Source organism: Schistocerca nitens, chromosome 4 (assembly GCF_023898315.1).
Source record: "Schistocerca nitens isolate TAMUIC-IGC-003100 chromosome 4, iqSchNite1.1, whole genome shotgun sequence".
In the NCBI taxonomy this organism is placed as follows: domain Eukaryota; kingdom Metazoa; phylum Arthropoda; class Insecta; order Orthoptera; family Acrididae; genus Schistocerca; species Schistocerca nitens.
The window spans coordinates 599982587-600006056 of record NC_064617.1 but is presented as its reverse complement, the minus strand read 5'-3'; the positions used below and the strand labels follow the sequence as shown (position 1 = coordinate 600006056).

At 44.3% G+C, this 23470-nt stretch overlaps 1 protein-coding gene across 1 annotated transcript in view; it reads left to right on the top strand.

Annotated features, from left to right (window-relative positions):
- Positions 1–23470, top strand: part of LOC126252459 (putative inorganic phosphate cotransporter) — a 159038-nt gene that overhangs the window by 108421 nt on the left and 27147 nt on the right. Inside the window, exon 8 of the mRNA XM_049953354.1 lies at positions 20620–20861. Coding sequence (XP_049809311.1) covers positions 20620–20861 — 242 coding nt within the window. The remainder of the gene's footprint in view (positions 1–20619; positions 20862–23470) is intronic.

Here is a 23470-nt window from a genome sequence, read left to right as displayed (position 1 = left end):
GACAATGCCACACTTCTCCATGTGTACTGGCGGAGATACTAACCACATAATTCCTGAGATCCTCGTAGATATTCTAAGCTGTAATGTGATATCTACACTGACGAGCCAAAAGTTTGTGACCATCTGCTTAGTAATTTGTTGGTCCATCTTTGAAGCGCAGTGCGTTATTCATTGTGCTGTCGTGGATTCGCCAGTTTGTTGGTAGGTTTGTGGAGATACATCGCACGAGATGTCCAAGTACAAGTCATACAATTTCCTTAAACAGCACCGAGCGAGGTGGCGCAGTGGTTAGACACTGGACTCGCATTCGGGAGGACGACGGTTCAATCCCGCGTCCGGCTATCCTGATTTAGGTTTTCCGTGATTTCCCTAAATCACTCCAGGGAAATGCCGGGATGGTTCCTCTGAAAGGGCACGGCCGACTTCCTTCCCCATCCTTCCCTAATCCGATGAGACCGATAACCACGCTGTCTGGTCTCCTTCCCCAAAACAACCAACCAACCTTAAACAGCAGAACGCTGATTTGTGTACGCGGTGATGGCGCCTGACTAAGGGAATCAAGAAGGGTTCCATTGGATTCACACCAAGAGAATTTAGAGGCCAAGACATCAACTTCAGTACACTATAATTCTCCTAAAACACTGTACCACGGTTCTGGCTTTGAGACACGGACAATTATACTGCTGGAAGGCGATATCGCTGGAGGGGAAGGTATCAACATGAAGGGCTGTAGGTGGCCCACAGTTGTCAGCGTATCATCGATTACTACGTCAGGTCCCATGCGAGTTCGGCAGAATGTCTAAAGCATAATACTGCTCCCACCGGCCTGCGTCTTTGGCGCGGTACACATTTCGAACCGCGGTTCACTTGGATGACGAAATTTGTGAAGACGGCCGTTGACCTGATGTAGTGAAACCGTTATTCATTAGGCGAGGCGATACGTTTGCATTGGTCCATGGTCCAATCGCGATGACCCCGTGGCCATTGCAATCGTAATTGACGATGTCATAGGGCCAACATGTACACATGTAGGGATCGTCTGCTACGGAACCCCATTTTGAATAGTGTGCGGTGAATGGTTTTGGACGTCCAACCAATTATCGCCCAGAGGCAGTTTCACTGCCGTTCTACCACTTTCCTTAGGTGCTCACTACAGCAGTACGTGAACAATCGACCAGCTACGGTGTTTTTGAGATACTCGTTCGCAGGCTCTGGGTAATAATAATATCATTTTCGTCAAAGTCGCTTATATGTAAAGGTTATTTAAATTACCGCTACCAATCACAAACTTTGTTAACTATTGTATTATTTATTTATTTTGCTACATGTTTCGAGGGAGTACCTCATCTTCTGGCTAAATGGCATTACAAAAACTATTTCACGATAATATTATTCTGATTTTACATAGTCTTTTCATAAATGCTGTGGTTATCCTGTGGAAGAAGAGGAAACTTTGTAAGAGGTGATGTCATTTTGGAAGCTGGACTGATTTTGACCAACATCTTGTCCACTGCATTACAGATTTGTTCTTGTGATCGTGTTTCCAAGTTATTGTTACGTTAGTGAAAATTTGTGAACAGTGATCAAGAAAGCCACGAGAGCCACGGAAATGGCACCTCAGCTCATCACAACGAGACTGCCACGCTAGAAGAACCAGTTGAGTGTCTATTACAAAACATTTTCATGCAAACATCAATCTAGCTTCCAAAGTGACATGGCCTCTTACAAAGTTTCCTCTTCTTCCACAGGATAACTACAGCATTTATGAAAAGAATAAGTAACATCAGCATAATGTTATCGTGAAACAGTCAAAATGTCTTCAAAGTCGCTTATGTTAGTAGATTTCCCCATTTGCGGCCAGTGTCGTGGTTAGAATTATTCCCCGTCACCCTTTTATCCATTTATATATCGGGTGACCAAAGAGTCAGTATAAATTGGAAAACTGAATAAATCACGGAATAATGTAGATGGAGAGGTACTAATTGACACACATGCTTGGAATGACATGGGGTTTTATTAGAACCAAAAAAATACAAAAGTTCAAAAAATGTCCGACAGATGGCGCTTCATCTGATCAGAATAGCAATAATTAGCATAACAAAGTAAGACAAAGCTAAGATGATGTTCATTACAGGAAATGCTCAATATGTCCACCATCATTCCTCAACAATAGCTGCCCTAGTCGAGGAATAATGTTGTGAACATCACTGTAAAGCAGTCCGGAGGCATTGGCGTCGGATGTTGTCTTTCAGCATCCCTAGAGATGTCGGTCGATCACGATACACTTGCGACTTCAGGTAACCCCAAAGCCAATAATAGCACGGACTGAGGTCTGGGGACGTGGGAGGCCAAGCATGACGAAAGTGGCGGCTGAGCACACGATCATCACCAAACGACGCGCGCAAGAGATCTTTCACGCGTGTAGCAATATGGGGTGGAGCGCCATCCTGCATAAATATCGTACGTTCCAGGAGGTGTTTATCAGCCAGGCTGGGGATGATGCGATTCTGTAACATATCGGCGTACCTCTCACCCGTCACGGTAGCAATTACAAAACTAGAATCACGCATTTCCTCGAAGAAGAAAGACCCAATAACGGTAGATGTGGTAAATCCAATCCATACCGTGACTTTCTCGTCGTGCAATGGAGTTTCCACGACAGTTCTAGGATTTTCGGTAGCCCAAATTCTGCAGTTGTGGGCGTTGACAGACCCTCGCAGCGTGAAATGAGCTTCGTCGGTCCACAACACGTTACTCAACCAATCGACATCTTCCGCCATATTTTGAAACGCCCACACCGCAAATGCCCTCCGCTTCACTAAATCGCCAGGTAACAGTTCATGATGCCGATGGATTTTGTACGGATAGCATCGGAGGGTACGCCTAAGTGCCAACCAAACAGTAGTGTATGGAATGCCGGTGCGACGTGCGACTGCACGAGCGCTGACTTCCCCGTGCATAGACGAACCTGCTACAGTCTCCATTTCTTCCTGAACTGTGTCAGCAGCATTACGGTCGGCCACTACGGGGTCTATCGTCTAAACAACCCGTGGCTTCGAACTTGGAAATCATTCTCGCCACAGCTGCATTTGTCAACGGACCTTTGCCTGTTCGAATCCCCTTCCTATGGCAATAGGATCGTAACGCTGAACTAGCACATTCCCCATTCTGATAATACAGCTTCACTAAAAGCGCCGTTTCAGGTAACGTCAACATGCTGCGACTGCTGGCGCATCTGATTCTCTCTCTCATTACAGCTCCTTTTATACACGATTGTCATGCGCAATCACTGACGTTTTGCTGCCCAGCGCCATCTGTCGGACATTTTGTGAACTTTGTTTTATTTTTTGTTGTTCTAATAAAACCCCATGTCTTTCCAAGCATGTGTGTCAATTTTTACCTCTTTATCTACATTATTCCGTGGTTTATTAAGTTTTCAAATTTATACTGACTTTTTGATCACCCGGTACATTCCTTACCGTGTCACGTTTTCGCAAAGCCACCATGTGACATCCAACCTCACATAGGGCAGTGGCCATAACGTTTTGGTTTATCAGTGTGTGTCTGTCCGTATATGGTAGCACAATTCTATATAATTTGGCTGGAATTTTTGAAAGAAACTGTCCTGAAAATATAAAAAATGGCATTCCAGCTGCAATGGGTATATTATCCCTTCCTTTCTGTGGTTATTAATTATTATTATTATTATTATTATTATTATTATTATTATTATTATTATTAAGTGAAACACAAGAAAGTGTTAATATATACGTAGGTGGCCAAAGATAAATATTAAATTATGTTTCAAATGAACGCCAGGCTCCCTACAAATTATTTCAAATGCTTTCGGCGAAATGTAATGCAGGCTAAGTTCACTGACATAGAATAAATCGTATCTTTGAAATGCATTTTTTTGACGAAATAAAAGCTTTGCACTTTAGTTAATTGAATAACTTGAAATGATTCTTTCTGCTCCGGCTGTGCTGATATGTTACAAAAATAAATAAATAAATAAATAAATAAAATAAATACGCCGCGTAATGACGGCCAATTGTTGCCAGTCAAAGATCACCTCTGCTCGCTTCGCAGAGACTGAAAAAATGCTAAATAACTTCTTACAATTATTAATCCAGGAAGAATTGTTTGCATGGTTTCTTTAAGTAACACAATTCAAACACTTTTTGTAAATATATTTTCACTAAGCGCAGAATACACACTTGAGTTATTCGCTACGTACGAGAACAAATAGAACAAAAGCTACCGCTTTACAATAGCAAGCGTACCTTACATGCAGCAGAAGAAAAGATCCGACTCGAAGTAATTTTAAATATCTTTTTTCTCTTATATATAATGACAAAGAGAATAACGTTAGTTTCGAGAACGTTATGCACTACGATCTCATCTAACATAAATAATGTCTTTTTATTACACTCCAATCGATATAGTCTTTCTTTGAAGCTAATTTAATACATTTTCATAATTAATTTGTCGTTTATGTCCATATAATATTATTCAGAGTCCTTTTATTATTTACTTCAAATATATCGGCTTGAATATTTCAAAAGGGACACTATATGGGTTCATCGAAGACCACATTAAGCCTGCTCAATGACAACTAAATCATAGCTAAAAGTATCGCCCTTTGAAAATTTGGTTTGGCAGCTGTTTCAAATGTGACTTTGCAGGATGTTACTAGTCTTTATGACGCATCTGTGGCACATTTTACATAGTTTATCCAAGCATACTATCATTCATCAGTTTGAAAAAGTTCTTCTCAAACTTACTGGTTGAATTCATACAGTTTTGTGCGATAAACTTAATATACTGCTCCACCGAGGGAGATCCTCAAAAGAAAATATTCGGCGAATCTTTGTTTAAAACCAATTTATTTTGAAAATATTATTTCAGATTTATGTAATGAATGATGTAGTTTTACGAATCATGCAAGGTTGAGGGCAATTTCTTGGGTTTCTTAGTCCCTGATAGTGGTGAAATATCTTTGCGGCTACTGGGACAAATCCGAATGTAAATCGTCAATACCTTCATGGTATTCAGGTCTATTTCTAATATGTAACCTGTGTTCAGGTCATTTGGTACATATTGCGCGACAACATTTTCACAATCTCTGGAGGAAGTCAATGAAACTGGACAGTGAGAAAAATTGCATCATCACTCAGCTACAGGCTATTCACATCAAGATATATGATGTAAGAGCCTTCACTTTTGTCATCATAAACGACCGTGAATCCATTGTTAGCAACTGCATGACTGCAAGAACAATGGACAGTACCGTCTCCAACACCTCTTTCACCAAACTGGACTTGTTTAATATCTTCTCTCCAGTAATTTTTAGCAGAGGCAAGCCAGACGAGGTAATGCAATGGGCTGGATCCATTTCATATGATTTAAGACATAGACTATGAAAGTTTTTAAAAACGTTGGCAAACAGCAGAACGTCAGTTTCTACTCGAACAAATGTAAATCTGAATACTCTTCTCGTGTCTTATAGTTGAATGCTTATCACACACAGCAAGTTCTATGCTACTCAGTTTCGCTATTGTTGTGCCTGTTAACAAAATTTCAAAATTTTAATTTCGAGGTAAATGATCATGCAGTAGAAACGATTCATTGGTGACACATAGGTATTAAAATATCTGTTTGGTTAACTGAATTAAACTCATGTTCGTCAGGGCATATGACTTCAGTATCTTGAGTTCACTGGATTTCGGTTGAGACTCGCACTTTTCATGGGAACACATCAGAAAATTTAGTGAACCCATAAGTCTGAAATTTATACTACACCTCCTCTCTTGGTACATTACTGAAGTACTGTGTGTAAATGATTTATATTTTTCCATGCTATACGGAACCAGCGAAATACGACCATCGTTTTCCTGAACTTCTTCTTTACTCTCATGCACTGTCGTTTTGTTCACGTAGGTTCGTGATCAAGAAACGTCTGTCGTCATTGCGAAGACTGTAGAACACGACAGGGACTGTACGGAAGACATGTAGCTCGTATTGCAGACAATATGAGGAACACCCCTGTAAGTGCCAAGGATATGACAGTAATCTCTGGTTTTACGTCAGCTCCTATAAACGCTCCACCCCTCAGCCCAGCGAAACGCTAATTTTCCTTAGTGCACATTTCCAGTTTTGTAACAAAAACCTATTTACTGTCTCAGCGATCGCATACAGTAGTTCAACCATTTCCTGCAATCGCTGCATTGTATGTAGAAGGCAATGCTGAAAGGTGTATGCATACGTACCTGATCGAAAGCTAACCGGAGTCACTACAAAGACTGCAAGTAGCAGCTGGTTCTGGAACATAATCTGTATCACCGTGAATCACACAAGGTAGTGTCAGTCTGTTGTCGAACTTTGTAAATTTTTGGACGAGGAATTCCGCCTTATGCAAGACACTTTTCAGTTTCGTTTTTCCCAGACATGTTTCAGCACTTTTTGTGCTATCTTCAGTGGGTCATTTTATTTTTTTATTGTAAAATTGTTGTTACATATTAACATTTATCGAAACTTTTAGTACAAAATATTTATAACAGTGAATGAATTATTGCTGTAAAATATTAAACATCATTTGTTCACGTTCACAGCTGAGATATGTCTAAAGTTATAGTAGTGGCTTAATTGACAAGAGTGTGGATGTATGCATCAGTTTACATACTTTACTAGAAGCTATTGGGTATTTATGTTGGTAGCTGGTCTGCTACACAATGAACATGTCGTATGCAAACAGCGAAACGTAATTTTTATTTTTCTGTTTAGTATGCATTTACGAAGGGAAATGAGTCTACATCTCGTTTTTTGTGTGTGTAAATTGCGGCTTTTATATAGTATTTTCTTATAGTTGTTGTCGAGGTGAATACGCTGATCCTGTGACATATGGTCGTTTGACAACGCACTTTCTACGAATTTTCAAACATGGACACAGAGTTCGCCGCCATAACTTGGTGTAACTGTGTAGTATTCATTTGTTTCGCGGAGTGTAGATGAGTGTAACAGATGCTTTATAGTGTAATTTTAGGGCTGTATGATGATGATGATGATGATGATGATGATGGTGAGACATGGGATAGGGTGAAACTGGGTCATGGCAAATAGTCTATTTTTCTCAAATAACTCCGAGGGCGTCAAAAGAATTTAAAGTGCCCATCTGACAGATGGATCACCGTCAGCAGTGTCATATGTCCTGATTTCATGAGGTACTGCGGAGAGTTTTGTAATTTATTCCAGGGTCTTGGTACAGCGACTGTTGATCAGGAAAATTTACACCACCACCATTCCTCTTCCTGCCGATCGAACACTGGTAGTGAGAATTTCATCCAGCGCCAGGATTCTAACTGGCTTGCTTCCAAGTCGAGCGCCACCGCACAGGTGTGCGTTTGCGGCTCCGGCTACGGAGGCGGGTGGCTTATGTAAATGAAAGGGCGAGACAGCCACGTCGCGGAACAGACTCACGCAACTGTTTCATGAGGTCAACGTCGCGTAGTAAGACAGGGTTGTAGTAGGGCTACGTTCACTTGTGAGCAAATATAATCTTTAATATTTTATTCACAAACATGCATCAATTTTCATTTTACAATAAATTCAAAACTTTGATAAAAATGTTGAGTTACGAGAGCGGCAATAAAAAAAAAATTGTAACAGATCGAGGCTTGCTCAGTGAAGACAGAATGCAAAAATGGTTAACAGAATAATTAGTAAGGTGATGCAATAAGCCCCAGAAGTTAAAAGGGATATTAACTATAGTATTGAAAATGGGGCAATTAATTTGCATTGGACAAATCCATGGAACAAAAACAATCCAGAATGATTACACAAGATTCACAATAAGCTCAAGACAAAGGGAACCACAGGTCTACATAAAATTACACTGTACAAGAGACATAAAATACATATGAAAATTGTGAATCTTAAGGTTCTGGCGACGCAAAGACTGTTCCATTAAGTTTCGGGAGTGCAGCCGCAAGAATTCTCCTTCTTCTTCTAATATTTCGGCTGCATAACGTTCAGCCATCTTCAGAGTGAGCCACAAGATAACTTGCAAGACTTCTGAAGACATCTGAACTCCCTCCACGATCAAATAAAAGGAGGGATGCCTTCCATTCTTGGATGTTCTTGTTCGGCGCAGAGAGGATGGCACTTTGGGACATTGTAAGTGGCGTGAATACAGGGACGCTATGTGCAAGAAGCATGAAGCGCCCTTTGAATGTATCCTGATAGCTAAAAGAGCCACGCGCACTTTGAATAAGAAAATGCTACTTGACACTGAAATCAATATAAAAGATAGGGTCGCCACCAACTCTAGCCACACGACAAAAAGAGGTAGCACTGAGTCGGAAAATTACTTAATTTATTAATAATAAAAACTCACAAAAGAACATTCATTGTAAAGTCATTGATAAAGAATGGGATGAAGTTATTAATATGATCCAGGCATTCTTCCCGTGAATCAAATATTGAGTAAAGTAAATAGGACGTGAACACCATGCGTAAGTGCAGCCTGCAGCAAGATTCGTGAAAACACAATCTCTTCCAGAGCATTTGCTTCAGATAAAAAAAGGGACACTAATCACTACACCTGTGCACATGGAAACGCTATCGGTGGGCCAACAAGGCAAACTACAAGGGAAATGGCGAAGGTAACGGCGACGTAACATCGGTACACAAGATAAGATTGAAGGCAAAATTATTTATTCCTTAAAACATTGATGTAGTGCATCTATAGCCTGCTGTTGCATGCTAACTATGTACAATTGCTTGTGAAATACGACACGTTTCATAACAGACTCGCGGGCCCACTCGGTCCGCGGAGACAATTTCTATGGACTGTGGCCAAATTTTAATCACATGAGACAAAGAAAATTCACAAATACACAAAAATTACCAAGATCCGGAAAAGATTAGAAGCATACACACACAATTGTAGGCACATAAACATTCACACTGAACCGAGGGCAATTCAACATATGCAACTCCTTTGTGCTGCGTTCCTCTCACGGATCAAAGTCAAGACTGCATTGGAAATCAAACTGAAAGTTTACAAAAGCCTTGCATTCCCTGCTGCAACCCAGCAAATAAATCTTTATAAGACGAGATTCGAGACCAAAAGCTAAAAGCTCCCCTCTCTATGTGACAACGCGCCACGCGGTCAGTCCAACTCACCCTTCTTCTACTGGAGCACAGCTGTGTACGCTTCCCGTACCGGCGGCAGACTGACTCCCGCTTCTCCAGCCTCTTCCACGCTCCGCGTGGACCGGAAAAACCCAGGATGCCATTTCCGCCACCAACCTAACGCAGGTGGATTTCTTACAAGTAGCGGAAACCTCTTTGCCGACTTGACCACTACGAGAGTTGGCAATGAAAGGTGGCTACAGGACCCTTTCATCACCCCAAACGTCCCGGAGAAGACTGTGCCGCGAATTTTCTCGCCATGCTAGGAGATTCGCCAACAGTCTTCGAAACAAACATACCCTAACGAGTAACAATTGCAACAGTAAACAGCAGCACAAAAGAGTTGATTAATCTCTTATATCCAAGTGAGCTTTATCTGACCTTAGTCAATAATTGTGACCTCATGCGGTCCGCAAAGCAAACAGAACAAATTAAATTAAGCGTGATATCCTACGCTAACATCATGTCATCTGACCTACTACGACCACAACCATGAGATATTATTTTAAAATTGCCTTAACCAACTATCAAAAGTTAACATAGAGACATAGGTGAACAGGTACATAATATATATATAAATATATAAACAAATACAATGATGCAAAATCATTATCACGAACCAAAGCAGTATCATCTGGTGCTGACATATATAAAAACATGCAAGTGAAAGTGCAAAATACAATATTCACAACAAATACAGTGATACAAAATCATTAATGAACCCAATGGTATGACAGCTGGTAAATAATCACCTATGGAAAATAAGACATGAGTACAAAAACACATCCAGAAATCAACTCGTTGACACGCTGTCATTTTTCATTTTCGTCACATGGTTGTTTCACTGGGTATTCTCTTTAGGTGCTGGGGTGGGCGTCTCTTCTAAAGGCGACTTGGAGGATAAGCTACTAGGGGACCACAACACTGAACTGGGGAGTTCGCAGCGGCGTTGATTGTAACGTCCATTGTAACCCAGGTTGATCATCCTAGACAGCACCCCGCGACGTTGCCTCGTGCCCGTTTCCACCCTCTGCGTCCATACTGTGGGATGGTTCGGCGTTGCAGATTTGCAGGACATCGCCACTTGTGGGCCCTGCCTCATCATCGAGAAGGCGGCTTGGCGGTTGTCGTCCGTGTGTTGTGGAGGAATGTGTTTTACTGACACACGCCCCCGTCTATTGTCGTGTCAATGGGGAGACACGCGCTCTTCTGCGTCGCATCGAGGTCGACGTAAACTCGTGCGGGTGTCGAGCTTGAGACCCGCTTCTCACCTCTTTGCACCGTCTCAGCTGATGCGTCAGTGGTGGGACCCGTGTCCCTCCGGGCAGTGGGCGTTACCTCACCGCAGCAGCCGTCTGGACTAGCGGCGCTCAGGAATCGGCGGCCTCGCCTGGTGTGCGTCATACTTTCCCTTTCGCTTGTCAGATGACTAGCGCATGGGGTGGAACGCCGGCCATCAGCTGGCGCTGCCGTGTTGACACGCCTGCGGGCTCCGGTGTGAGCCTGCGCCTGGGGGAAGACCAGCATCCCCTCCCCTCTGACGGGGAAACTGCTGTGACCGCTCGCCGCATCACTGCTTCGCCGTTGATACCAGGGTTCGGCAACGCCTGCCGGTGGACCAAGCCCTGTGCTTTCTGAGGCGGAGGCTCCCTAGGCGGCCTTGCACCCACTTAAGAACTGCGCTCACAGGGATCGTTACAAAATATCATGTGTACAGATTACCACAAAATCTTCGGAGTTTCTCACTCCTGATCAATACATGGAATAGTGCCCAAAATTAACTTGACAAAAAGGGCCTTCTTAACATTACTAATAAGAAGAACAACGAAGAAAATTAAATAACCAATATTCAAACAAACAAAAAATCCTTTTTATAAAATATAGTTCCAGCATTACATCTGCTGTCAATCATTCAGGGTAGATCTTGTACAAGGTTTGGTCAGGATTTGGATAGGATTTGGCGCCGCTGCTAGCTACAGACACAAAACTCTACCTACTCCTAACTACGCTCTCACGCACAATCTACACAGCTCGTACTAGTCACCATCACCATACAGCCCGACTACAATTCCCACATACAAACAAAATATTCCTTTCAACACCAATACCCATATCGTTGTTCATTGACTGCTCCTCCAAGGTTTGCAGAACATGTTTGCTGATCTGTGAAAAATTTCCGAGACTTCTTTTCTATGGACATTGCATAATAAAAGTTATGATTAATGAGACACAGAAGGTTCATTCAAGTCACATCTGAAATGGTAAATGTTTCAACATCTATTCAACAGCCTAATGCAAAAGGTCAGTGGGCATAAAAATGGCAATAAAAATCATCCTATCCTATTAGCAAACACATAAACACTTCGTCCTATAAGTACATAAAAAAATACTGTCAAAAGAAATCCATTGTCCAGGGCCATGAGTACCCAACTTACTGCTATCATAAGATACTCATAATGATTACGCACTTACTCACCACATGTCCCCAGGGATCCTCACCTACCGTCATGTTATTTCAGCTTGGAGGTAGTCGCACTGATTCTCTATTAAATATCAAGTTGCTTGAGTTAATAAGCTGTTTCCATTTACGTCTTCTGGGGTTTCACATTCTGGTGTCCTCAACCGTACCTAGTAGTATGTGACGGCAAGTTACACTTTCCTAATATCTTATAAGATGGCAACTCTGAAAATCAAACACTATTAGTCTCCCTTCATACACAAGTCCTTCACCTACAAGTCACCAAGTTGCTTCATTAACATCGCAGTACATTTCAAAAATCTCACTGAATCATCCTCACCTAAGGGGAATAAGAACATTACAACTGTAATTTATCATCAAGAATTACCTTACGTCCAATTCCTCGCCACGTCAATACGTCCGATACCTTTTTAGTCATCAAAAAACAAAAGCCATCTTACTGTAATAGGAAACACTTGATCTGAGCCTCATAATCATTTACATTCAGATGTTTTGAAACTGCACAACATTACTCCTTTCTGCTGACAAGAAGAAATAACTACGCATATATTGGGGGACCCTTTACAATTCACAGAAAATATACACTTTAATTTTAAACACACCAGAGTGAATGAAAACATTGGAAAATATACACTGTAAATGTACTAAACAGACACGACTGGGTTTACCGCAGGCACAACAATACTGTGGCCCTCCCTCAACAAATCTTCCATAATAACGTCTTCCTTTATCAAATGCACATCAGTATCATCAACAGCACCGGTCCTCATTAAGTTGACGCCAACCGAGTCAGCCAATAGTCATTGATTCCTTTGATTAGAGGTATTTGGCTGATTGTGCAGCGGGTTTGCGGAACGAATTTCAACACCCACTGGCGGACCACCCGTACTGTTTAGAGCACCCCTGTTGTCGCTTGTTCGATAATTATTTTGTGGTCGGTTGCGACTACCGTTCCTAGGTCCGCTATAATTACTCCAATATCTCTGCTCATTACCATATCTTCTAAACTCCCGGGGGTGTCTTTGATTTACTCTCGGCGAATGATGACGATTGGCATCGTTCGTTCTGCCCGCGTTCCGTGAGGAATCGCGACGCTGCCAACGCTCGCGCGCCCTGTAACTCTGAGGCGACCCGTTACGTCTGGAGTGCCACCTGTCTCTACGGCTGCGGCTTCGCTCGCGCGGCCGCTGCTCGTAGGCGCTCTGACCGTAATTCTGCGTGGTGCCATTCGCATCACACTGAAGCTCTAAAAGAAGATTGCGAAAACTCTCTACGTCATCCTTACATCGTCCTGCAAGGATAACGTGCCGCAACTGCATTGGAAACTTTCCCAGGCAAATACGAATAATTTCCGCAGGTCCATAAGGATCGTCAAGATGTTCATTCGCCTGCAGCATGTGCTCGAACATCTGCACAGGGCTGGAGAATTTCGACCTGTTTAACTCTGGTAGCTTAATGAGTCCGTGTTTTACACGACTCTGCGCTGCCACTGACCAATAGATCGACAGGAAGTGTAGACGAAACTCCCCGACAGTGTAGCAATTGCGTGCAATTGACCTCATCCGCGCCGCTGGCTCACCTTCGAGGTAGCCGCACATATACTCTATCTTGTGCGCATTGGGCCACGTAGGAGGGAGGGAGAACTCGAACTGCTGTAACCAGGCCCGCGGGTGAATCCCCGTAGCCGAGTTACGGAAGACTTCAAACTTCCTCACGGTCAGAAAATGTTTAAAGTCAACTTCGTGAGTTTCCCTTGGCGAACGTTCCTGAGGGGATCCGCGCCCTTCCCACCTGGTACGAGATCCGTGATCATAACGATGATCAAATTCTCCATCGTTCCCGGAATCATCGTCGGAATAATGGCCCTTTCGTTCATTTCTTTCAACTTCATGGGCCTTTAACCCTTTTAGGTGAAGTTCTAAACGGGCCATGCGCTCACATATTCCCTCGGTAACCCCTCTTTGTTGTATTTTTATTTCACACTGTCCACGCGAACATTTCGTTATCGACCGTATTTCGTCTGCATCCGCTGATGACGAGGTAATCGTTTCCCTGTTATTGTCAGACTTACGCGCCACTGCGTCTGAGATCCTGGCTATTTCTTCTCGCATCTCTCGGTGGGCCGTGTCTTGTTGTGTTTGCTTAAGCCCTTGCTCTCGCTCGAGAGCTATTATCGCCTGGCTGAGGGTTTCTACCTGCGCGCTAATATGGACCGGGCACTTAGCCGCAGTGTCCTCTATTCGGCACACAAGAGCCGCGTGGTCACTCTGGCATTGTTCTGCTAACGCGCGGAGATCCCTGGCGGAATTTTGTCCTACTCGGGACTCAAGAGCCGCTCGTTCACTCTGGCATTGTTCTGCTAGTATACGTATATTCCCAGCGAACCTTTCTTCTTGCTCCATCACCTGCTTGCTAATGACTTGCTGCCCCTCTTCTAAGGCGGAGATGCGTTGGTCAATGATCGCCAGTTTCTCCCCAACACCCTGTACTATTTCACTAGTCAATCTTTTATTTGCTTCCTCGATATGCCTCCTATTTTCTTCTGCTTGTTTTTTATTCACTTCCTCGCTATATCTCCTATTTTCTTCTGCTTGTTTTTTATTCACTTCCTCGCTATATCTCCTATTTTCTTCTGCTTGTTTTTTATTCACTTCCTCGATATGTCTCCTATTTTCTTCTGCTTGTTTTTTATTCACTTCCTCGATATGTCTCCTATTACTGTCTAGTAATTGTCGTAGCATAGCCTGTAATGAATTTGCATCTATCGAATGATTCGAAATCACTACAGCGGGCTCAGGATGGACAACACTTGTACTTGCGTTTTCCGCGTTTCGTTCCTGGTCGGACTCGACGTTTTGACCTCGTCCTTGTTCAGGGTTATTTTCTGGCAGGTTTTTCCGATCGCGGCTCCCTGAACGGCTACGCGTCTCCATCATAAGGATAGTTACTCCGTGCTCCAAAATACAACAAGAATAATGCCAAAGTCTCCTAATGGACTCACAGTCCCCAAAAAGCACCCAAGATTTACTATATGACACCGGTACACGCCACAGGACAAGAATCAACCCAACCTTGTAACACAATTGAATACTAAATCACAATATTTATACAATAATACATATACAAGATAAAACATGTAAGAAAATGCACACCTATATCACAAATTCACGTAAATTCAGTATCACAGAAAGACAATATACCAATTAGCACTTCCAACCGAAAATAACTAATCCTCACTGCGCATCAGAAGATCTCTGGTTTACCGAAATCCGTGAGCAGGGTAAGCCATGTGTAAGTGGCGTGAATACAGGGACGCTATGTGCAAGAAGCATGAAGCGCCCTTTGAATGTATCCTGATAGCTAAAAGAGCCACGCGCACTTTGAATAAGAAAATGCTACTTGACACTGAAATCAATATAAAAGATAGGGTCGCCACCAACTCTAGCCACACGACAAAAAGAGGTAGCACTGAGTCGGAAAATTACTTAATTTATTAATAATAAAAACTCACAAAAGAACATTCATTGTAAAGTCATTGATAAAGAATGGGATGAAGTTATTAATATGATCCAGGCATTCTTCCCGTGAATCAAATATTGAGTAAAGTAAATAGGACGTGAACACCATGCGTAAGTGCAGCCTGCAGCAAGATTCGTGAAAACACAATCTCTTCCAGAGCATTTGCTTCAGATAAAAAAAGGGACACTAATCACTACACCTGTGCACATGGAAACGCTATCGGTGGGCCAACAAGGCAAACTACAAGGGAAATGGCGAAGGTAACGGCGACGTAACATCGGTACACAAGATAAGATTGAAGGCAAAATTATTTATTCCTTAAAACATTGATGTAGTGCATCTATAGCCTGCTGTTGCATGCTAACTATGTACAATTGCTTGTGAAATACGACACGTTTCATAACAGACTCGCGGGCCCACTCGGTCCGCGGAGACAATTTCTATGGACTGTGGCCAAATTTTAATCACATGAGACAAAGAAAATTCACAAATACACAAAAATTACCAAGATCCGGAAAAGATTAGAAGCATACACACACAATTGTAGGCACATAAACATTCACACTGAACCGAGGGCAATTCAACATATGCAACTCCTTTGTGCTGCGTTCCTCTCACGGATCAAAGTCAAGACTGCATTGGAAATCAAACTGAAAGTTTACAAAAGCCTTGCATTCCCTGCTGCAACCCAGCAAATAAATCTTTATAAGACGAGATTCGAGACCAAAAGCTAAAAGCTCCCCTCTCTATGTGACAACGCGCCACGCGGTCAGTCCAACTCACCCTTCTTCTACTGGAGCACAGCTCTGGACGCTTCCCGTACCGGCGGCAGACTGACTCCCGCTTCTCCAGCCTCTTCCACGCTCCGCGTGGACCGGAAAAACCCAGGATGCCATTTCCGCCACCAACCTAACGCAGGTGGATTTCTTACAAGTAGCGGAAACCTCTTTGCCGACTTGACCACTACGAGAGTTGGCAATGAAAGGTGGCTACAGGACCCTTTCAACATGAAGTGCATCGGAAGCCGATTTGTATTTACGTGCAAATAGCTACCACCATCCTACCCAGACGATGAGTGTTCTCCGAACTTTGACCCATAGAGCGCATATTATTTCTGAAAAAAGCAGTCTGCAAGATGAACTTTCCCACTTACAAAGAGTGTTTGAAGACAATGGGTACTCCCCACATAAAATACAGAAGGCACTGAAAATGAAACCGGAAGAGGCCACAAAGAAAGCAGAAGAAGACGAAGAAACCTTTAAATCGCCTTCCTGCCATATGTGGGTAGCCTCTCATCAAATATAGGACGGATTCTCAGCAGACGCAAAGTAAAAGTCATTTTTCGTCCTCCACCCAAGACAGCTGCACTCGTGGGCTCCGTCAAAGTTGATTTGCTGCTCCGAAAAACTGGAGTTTACAAAATTCCGTGTGAATGTGACCTTTCTTACATTGGACAAACAACTCATACTAACCTAGAAAGATGTACAGAACACCGGAGGACACATGACCTTTACAACATAGAAAGTCGGCAGTGGCAGAGCACTGTATTGACACTGGTCACAGTATGTTGTATGACAACGTCGAAATTTTGGCAACTACATCATCTTTTTGGGACTCGATAGTGAAGGAGGTAATTGAGATTCGCTTGACGACCTATTTAATTAATAGAGATAGTGGTTTCAACCTTGATAAACCATGGAATCCGGCACTTGCTGTAATAAACATAAAAAGACGTCGTCACAGTGCAGCTCACAGTGATATATCGACATGCCAGCACAGATCGACTGCGGAATCATAGATGTAACTCGCGCATTGTGCACGTCTCTGCCGCCGACCAACGTCTCTGGCGCATTTGCATCTGTGGCCGCATGAGCAGTTGCGCGGTACACGAGTATAAAGGGACGAAGTGAGCACTAGAGCTGCCTTCGTGTACCCGCTGACGCCCCTACTCTCTTCATCCCGCCGCTTCCCCTGCTGCCCCTTGCTCTCCCCTCCTTTTCCATCCTCTCTGACCTTTCCCTCGGCACGTCCCACCTGGCAGTTTTGTTCTTCGTCGTGTGTGCTATAAGTGGGTTTTAAGTGTGTTGTACTGGAGTGTTTTTAATGCTGTGGCCGACTTTTAACCTGTGCATGTCCATTCAGTGTCTTCTCTTTGATTTAAGAATCGCCAACTGTGTTTTTTAACTTTCTGGTGACTTTTTTAACTGTCCCCGATGAACGTCTCCATATCACTCTATTTTTACCTCAATTTTCTCCCTTTACTCCCCTTTTATATCGCCTTATGTATGTAACATTTTATTCTTCTTTTAATTGCCATGTCAATCGGCTGAAGAGCTGAAGCGCTGACAGCCCTCCCCTGCCCATATGGGGCAGGGGAATGATACCACAATAAAGAAAAGAAAAAAAAAAACTGGAGCTGCAGTCTTGCGGCTCACTCTGAAGATGGCTGAACGTTATACAGCCGAAATGTTAGAAGAAGAAGGAGAATTCTTGCAGCTGCACACCCGAAACTTAATGGAACATGTAAAAATTGACCACGTTAATAGTGCATACGCTTCCTACCTATTTACAGAATGACAAAACAGCCAGAGTTATGAATGAGAGTAATTTATCTACAAACAATTTTGTAACCCATATACACGATCATCATTTCTCAAACAATTCGGTCCCTGAATACTGCCTGTGTGAAGAGACTGAAATAAGCTTAGCTTGTTTACCCAGTGGCAGATATGATCTATCACTCACAAATCAGTTAACAGCAGTGCAATGATCATATAGTAGAACATCACACATTGTAATGGCCCATATGTGCCATACAGTACTAATGTCTGCCCTTTCCTATAAGTACAATATGGGTCATACAGCGGGGAGACTGAACAACAACTTACTCTTCACCACTGAAGCGCTACGTGTAAAACACACACATCCAACTGAAGAAGCAAGCCCAATTCATGCTCTCTTGGGACAGCAAGGAACAGATTGTTGGACGGCAAAGTAGTGCAGGTGACGGAGAGGGCACATCGGTCACCTTATGAGTTTTTTGCATGATATTTCGTGAGGACATGCTGAACCGTTTGGTAGTATACGCACAGGCGTCCTGAAAACATTCACAATCTAATGCGTTATCCTTAATCACCAGTGTGTTTGTGTACTGTAACATCATCGCATTGTAACTAACCTGTTACTACGGGTTATTACGTTAATAATGGGAATGGGAATGCTTATTCATTGTGAAATTAACGTGAGAAGATTAGGGTCGCCACCGACTCTAACCATACAACTAATCAACGGTTTGGTAGAGTCGGAAAATAAATTAATTTGATCACAGACAAGAAACTCATAAAAATGCATACATCGTGATATCGCTCATAGGGGATGCGATGTAATTAATAGTATTTCCCGTGCACTGTTCACGAGAATCAACCATTTAAAATAAAATAGCACATGCAAGAACACTGTGCAGCTCCCAGCAACACACCTGAAAATAAGACTTAATCTAAGACATTTGTTTTAAAATAAAAGGGAAACTAATCACTGGACCTGTTTGTAAGGAAACGCGTTGGATGTGCTAACGGGAAAGCTACGAGGTGAGTGGCTTAGGTGTAAAAACGTAACCTCGGAATGCAAGAGAAAATTGTAGATAAAATCATTTATTCCTAAGACATGAATAAGGAGGCATGTACACAATTTCTGATAACATTAATTCCTAAAACATTAACGAAAAGCATCGATACATTCACCGTTATAATCTACACCTAAAATCATTGGTGTGAATCATTCATACAACTGCTGATGCCTGATAACTGATCGCAATAACTCGTGAAACGGTACACGTTTTGCAGTACGCCCGCATGCCAACGTGGTTTGAGGAGACGCAGTTTCTAGGTATGGTGGCCAAGTTGCAACAATATCACATCACACAATCATGAACAGTTAACGTTCTTTAAAACAAACATGAGACCGGACAGTTAGTGATGACGGTAACCCAACAAACTCTAATGTTCAACCACGTGGTCGGCTCCCCACGGACGAAAGATACATAAAGCAAGGAAAATTTACGAGAAGGCAAAGCTCTTACTATGTAGAAAAATGAAAGCTTATACAGGCACAGCTGAAGGCAAACAGACATTCATACAGAAGCGAGTGCTCACTTCTTATCGACGCCTTTGTGTGGCGCTCTTCCGGTGGATCCAAGTCTGCTATAGAAATTTACCAAAAGAAAAATCTGCCAAAGTGTTGCATTCCTTGCTGCGACAAGGCAAAGCAATCTTTCAGAGCTAAAAAGCGAGGCCAAAAGCTAACAGCTCTCCTCTCGCCAAGAAACAACGCGCCACGCGGTCAGTGTAACTCACCCTTCTTCGACTGGAGCACAGCTCTGGACGCTTCCCGTACCGGCGGCACACTGCCTCCCGCTTCTTCTCCAGCCTCTTCCACGCCCCGCGTGGCCCGGAAAAACCAAAGATGCCATTTTCGCCACCAACCTAACGCAGGTGGATTTCTCACACGTAGCGGAAACCTCTTTGCCTACTTGACCACTACGAGAATTGGCTATTCTGTACAACTGCTGCTGAATGTGTACGACTATCGCAGACATTCTGCAGCAGACTACGCCACCGTCTAGCAACGTGACACACAACCACATTCATTCAATCACGCCACTATGATAATTATGAGAAAAGAGAAACACGGAAGGAAAGAGAAATACTAGTGAAAATGGGCTACCGGACTAATGAAAGGTGGTTACAGGACCCTTTAAGCATGTTTCCAATAACGGTCACGTGAGGCCAAGTACAATAATGTTATGGTAAGGTAGTACTTCCACACTTGGGGCTGTACACTCGCTTTTCCCGCCATCAACGTGCCACTGCGTCCTGTTGGGCTGCTGCACAATATTCTGTGTTGCATTCACAGGGGGCCTTCCTCGTTGCCACCTGGACGGTGCTGACACACAGGACGAGATAACTGCAGCGATCTTAGCGGTACTTACTATGATTCGTGACAGCATCTCCAACACACATCAATTGTTGTATTAGTCATTTAAGCACACAATATTACGGTGTAGAGCTGCTTTTAGGGTGAAGGGGTTAGACCGAAAGACAAAGCAGGCCGAACTATTTGGATTCGGTCTTTCACGTACGCCCGAAAATACTTGTTGAAGCCTGAGCGCCGGCCACTGTGGCCGAGCGGTTCTAGGCGCTTCAGTGTGGAACCGCGTGACCGTTACGGTCGCAGGTTCGAATCCTGCCTCGGACATGGCTGTGTGTAACGTCGTTAGGTTAGTTAGGTTTAAGTAGTTCTACGTTCTAGGGGACTGATGACGTAAGATGTTAAATCCCATAGTGCTCAGAGCCATTTGAACCACTTCTGAAGCCTCAGCCCTGGCCCTAGTGGCCGGCGCACCGCCTGACGCTTCCCACGTGTGTCCGCAGCGGGCGCCGGAGCGGCTTTGACGCTGCTGCTGCTGCCTCGCGCCGGCTGCGACCGCACGATGGCCGTGGCGCTGCTGTCGCTCAACGGACTGTGCCTGGGAGCTCAGTACGCCGGAAACGGCTCCAACCTGCTGGCGCTGGCACCCAGCTTCTCCGGTTCGCTGTACGGCTTCTCCAACACGTTCGCCAACATCGCTGGCATCCTCGCCCCGTACGCGGTCGGCTACCTCACCAATGGAAACGTAAGTAACCCACATGTCGCACAGAGTAGCTGTGCTGAAGAACTAAACGTGTATGGAATTAATGATTATTAATTCTTTATTACACTTAAAAAACGTAAAAAAGGGGGGCAAACAGAATGCAGTAATGGTAATTCAGGTACTGGTAATGGGAGAAACTTTATAACGGATACTGAACCATTAAGAGAATAGCGCGGAGTTTGCCCTTGGGTTCACAGCTACTTTATAAGATTTACTGCAGGAGTAACCAAGAATTCCACTCGTGAGTCATGCCCTGGCGCGAGTGCCATAGGGCTCGGCCTAGCTGCGCACTTCCCCCATCGGCACGGCACTTTGACCGTGGGAAGAGCGAAACTGTGAACGAGCTACATTTAAATGGAAGTGCAGTAGCACTGAGTACGGGCTGGTTTCATATTTCACATTTCACAACAATATAAATCACAAACAAAACAAATTTGCAGCATGATTAATAATTTTTTGCGCGCTGGAAACATAATATAATTTGAAACTTCCTGGCAGATTAAAACGTTTGCCAGACCGAGACTCTAACTCGGGACCTTTGCCTTTCGCGGGCAAGTGCTCTACCAACTGAGCTACCCAAGCACGACTCACGCTCCGTCCTCACAGCTTTTCTTCTGCCAGTACCTCGCCTCCTACCATCCAAACTTTACAGAAGCTCTCCTGTGAACCTTGCAAAACTAGCACTCCTGAAAGAAAGGATATTGCGGAGACATGGCTTAGCCACAGCCTGGGCGATGTTTCCGCTGCAGAGTGAAAATCTCATTCTGGAAACATCCGCCAGGCCGTGGCTAAGCCATGTCTCCCCAATATCCTTTCTTTCAGGAGTGCTAGTTCTGCAAGGTTCACAGGAGAGCTTCTGTAAAGTTTGCAAGGTAGGAGACGAGGTACTGGCAGAAGTAAAGCTGATAGGACGGGGCGTGAGTCGTGCTTGGGTGGCTCAGCTGGCGCCGGCACGGTAGCTCAGCGTGTTCGGTCAGGGGGTTAGCTACCCTCTGTAATAAAAAACTGAGTTAATGGCTCAACAACGAACTTAAAAGGATGTCTTACGACGTCAGCCCCGAGAAGATGCAACGACAAAATAAGATTCAGTCCGCTGTTAGCAGCGGTGGGGCAAGGTCGTCGTGCCTGTGTCCCCCTGTTAGCGTTCCCTGCGTGCTAGTGTTTACTGTTTACCTTCCGCTGCGGCGAGTGTCACACGTCCGTGTCTCGGTAGTGCCATGGCGCACTCGTGCCGCAAGTCCACAATTAAGATCACATTTCAAGCGGACTATGCAAGACCTCGAGTACTTGACACTGAACGTATCATCCGGGAAGAACTTCATATTGCACCTCAGGACATCATTGGGAGCCACTTTTCTATAACATAAAGTGTCGTCTACATAAAACTGATCATTGGAAAGGTGTGCACTGATGTTGTGTGCCGACACACTCATGAACTTAAATTTAAGCATCCAGATGGTCACATAGGAACTGTCACGACCGACCACGCTGGATTAGGCCTTCGCACTCTGTCTTCGAGCTGTCATTCGAAGTCCCGCCAGATGTTGTGATGACAGCTTTGAAACCGTACGGCAACGTGCTAAGCCACTTGGCTGAAAAATGGCACACGTTTGAGACGTACCCCATCTTAAACACGGATTGCGACAAATTAAGATTGAACTGACGAAGCATGTGCCATCCTATTTAGTAATTGGTGGCTGCAGAGCCATTGTCACGTACGACGGACAACCGCGTACTTGCGCCAGCCGTGGCCAGGAAGGACATGTCCGATCGGCCTGCATTCGACCCCGACTGACTCAGACACCGGTTGGTGAAGTTCCATCCCGGGCGACGCCTACTTCACTCCCCATCACGTATGCAGCGGCTGCAACCGCAGCAGCTGTTCCTGCCCAGGATCGTAACACCATATTGCTGTCAGTGGTCGATGACAGTGTGGCGGACAGCATATCACCCTCTACGACGTCATCGGCAGACTTGCCTCAAGACGGTGATCAATTGTGCCACCAAGACGAGCCTAAAGAGAAGATGGAAGTAGAAACGGAAATTGTCCCGACCTGTGCCTTCCAACCAATGGAGACCGCATCAGATGATTGCCGCCCGCACTCTGACACAGAACAACATGTCCGGAAACAACGGTCCCCTCGAAAACGCAAGAAACGGCGCCATACGCCATCCGGTGATTGCCTGCTTCGGATGTGTGACCCGGACGAACATCCGGCGTCGGACGACACTCAGGACTCTACCACCACAACTCACCCTTCCCATCACGATGCTACGGCGGAGACAATTTCTGAGCCTCAGTCTGACAACATCACTTCTGCTACTGAACATGCGCGCAAGCTCCCTACTGACAGCACTCATCAACAGTTACCAATCGCTGCATCTGATTCTTGGGCGGATGATGTCGAGGATGAGCCACAGCACCAGGAGGATGCCGAAGGCACAGATGCTCCCTCGGCTGTACCCAGCACCGACCAACTACAGTGACTACGGCTGTATCGTCAGCCTCTGTGGCGCCGCCCCTGCCGCCCACACCTGGCCTCCTACACAACCCAGTTGCCGACCTGGCTGACCAAACATACCGTCTAGCG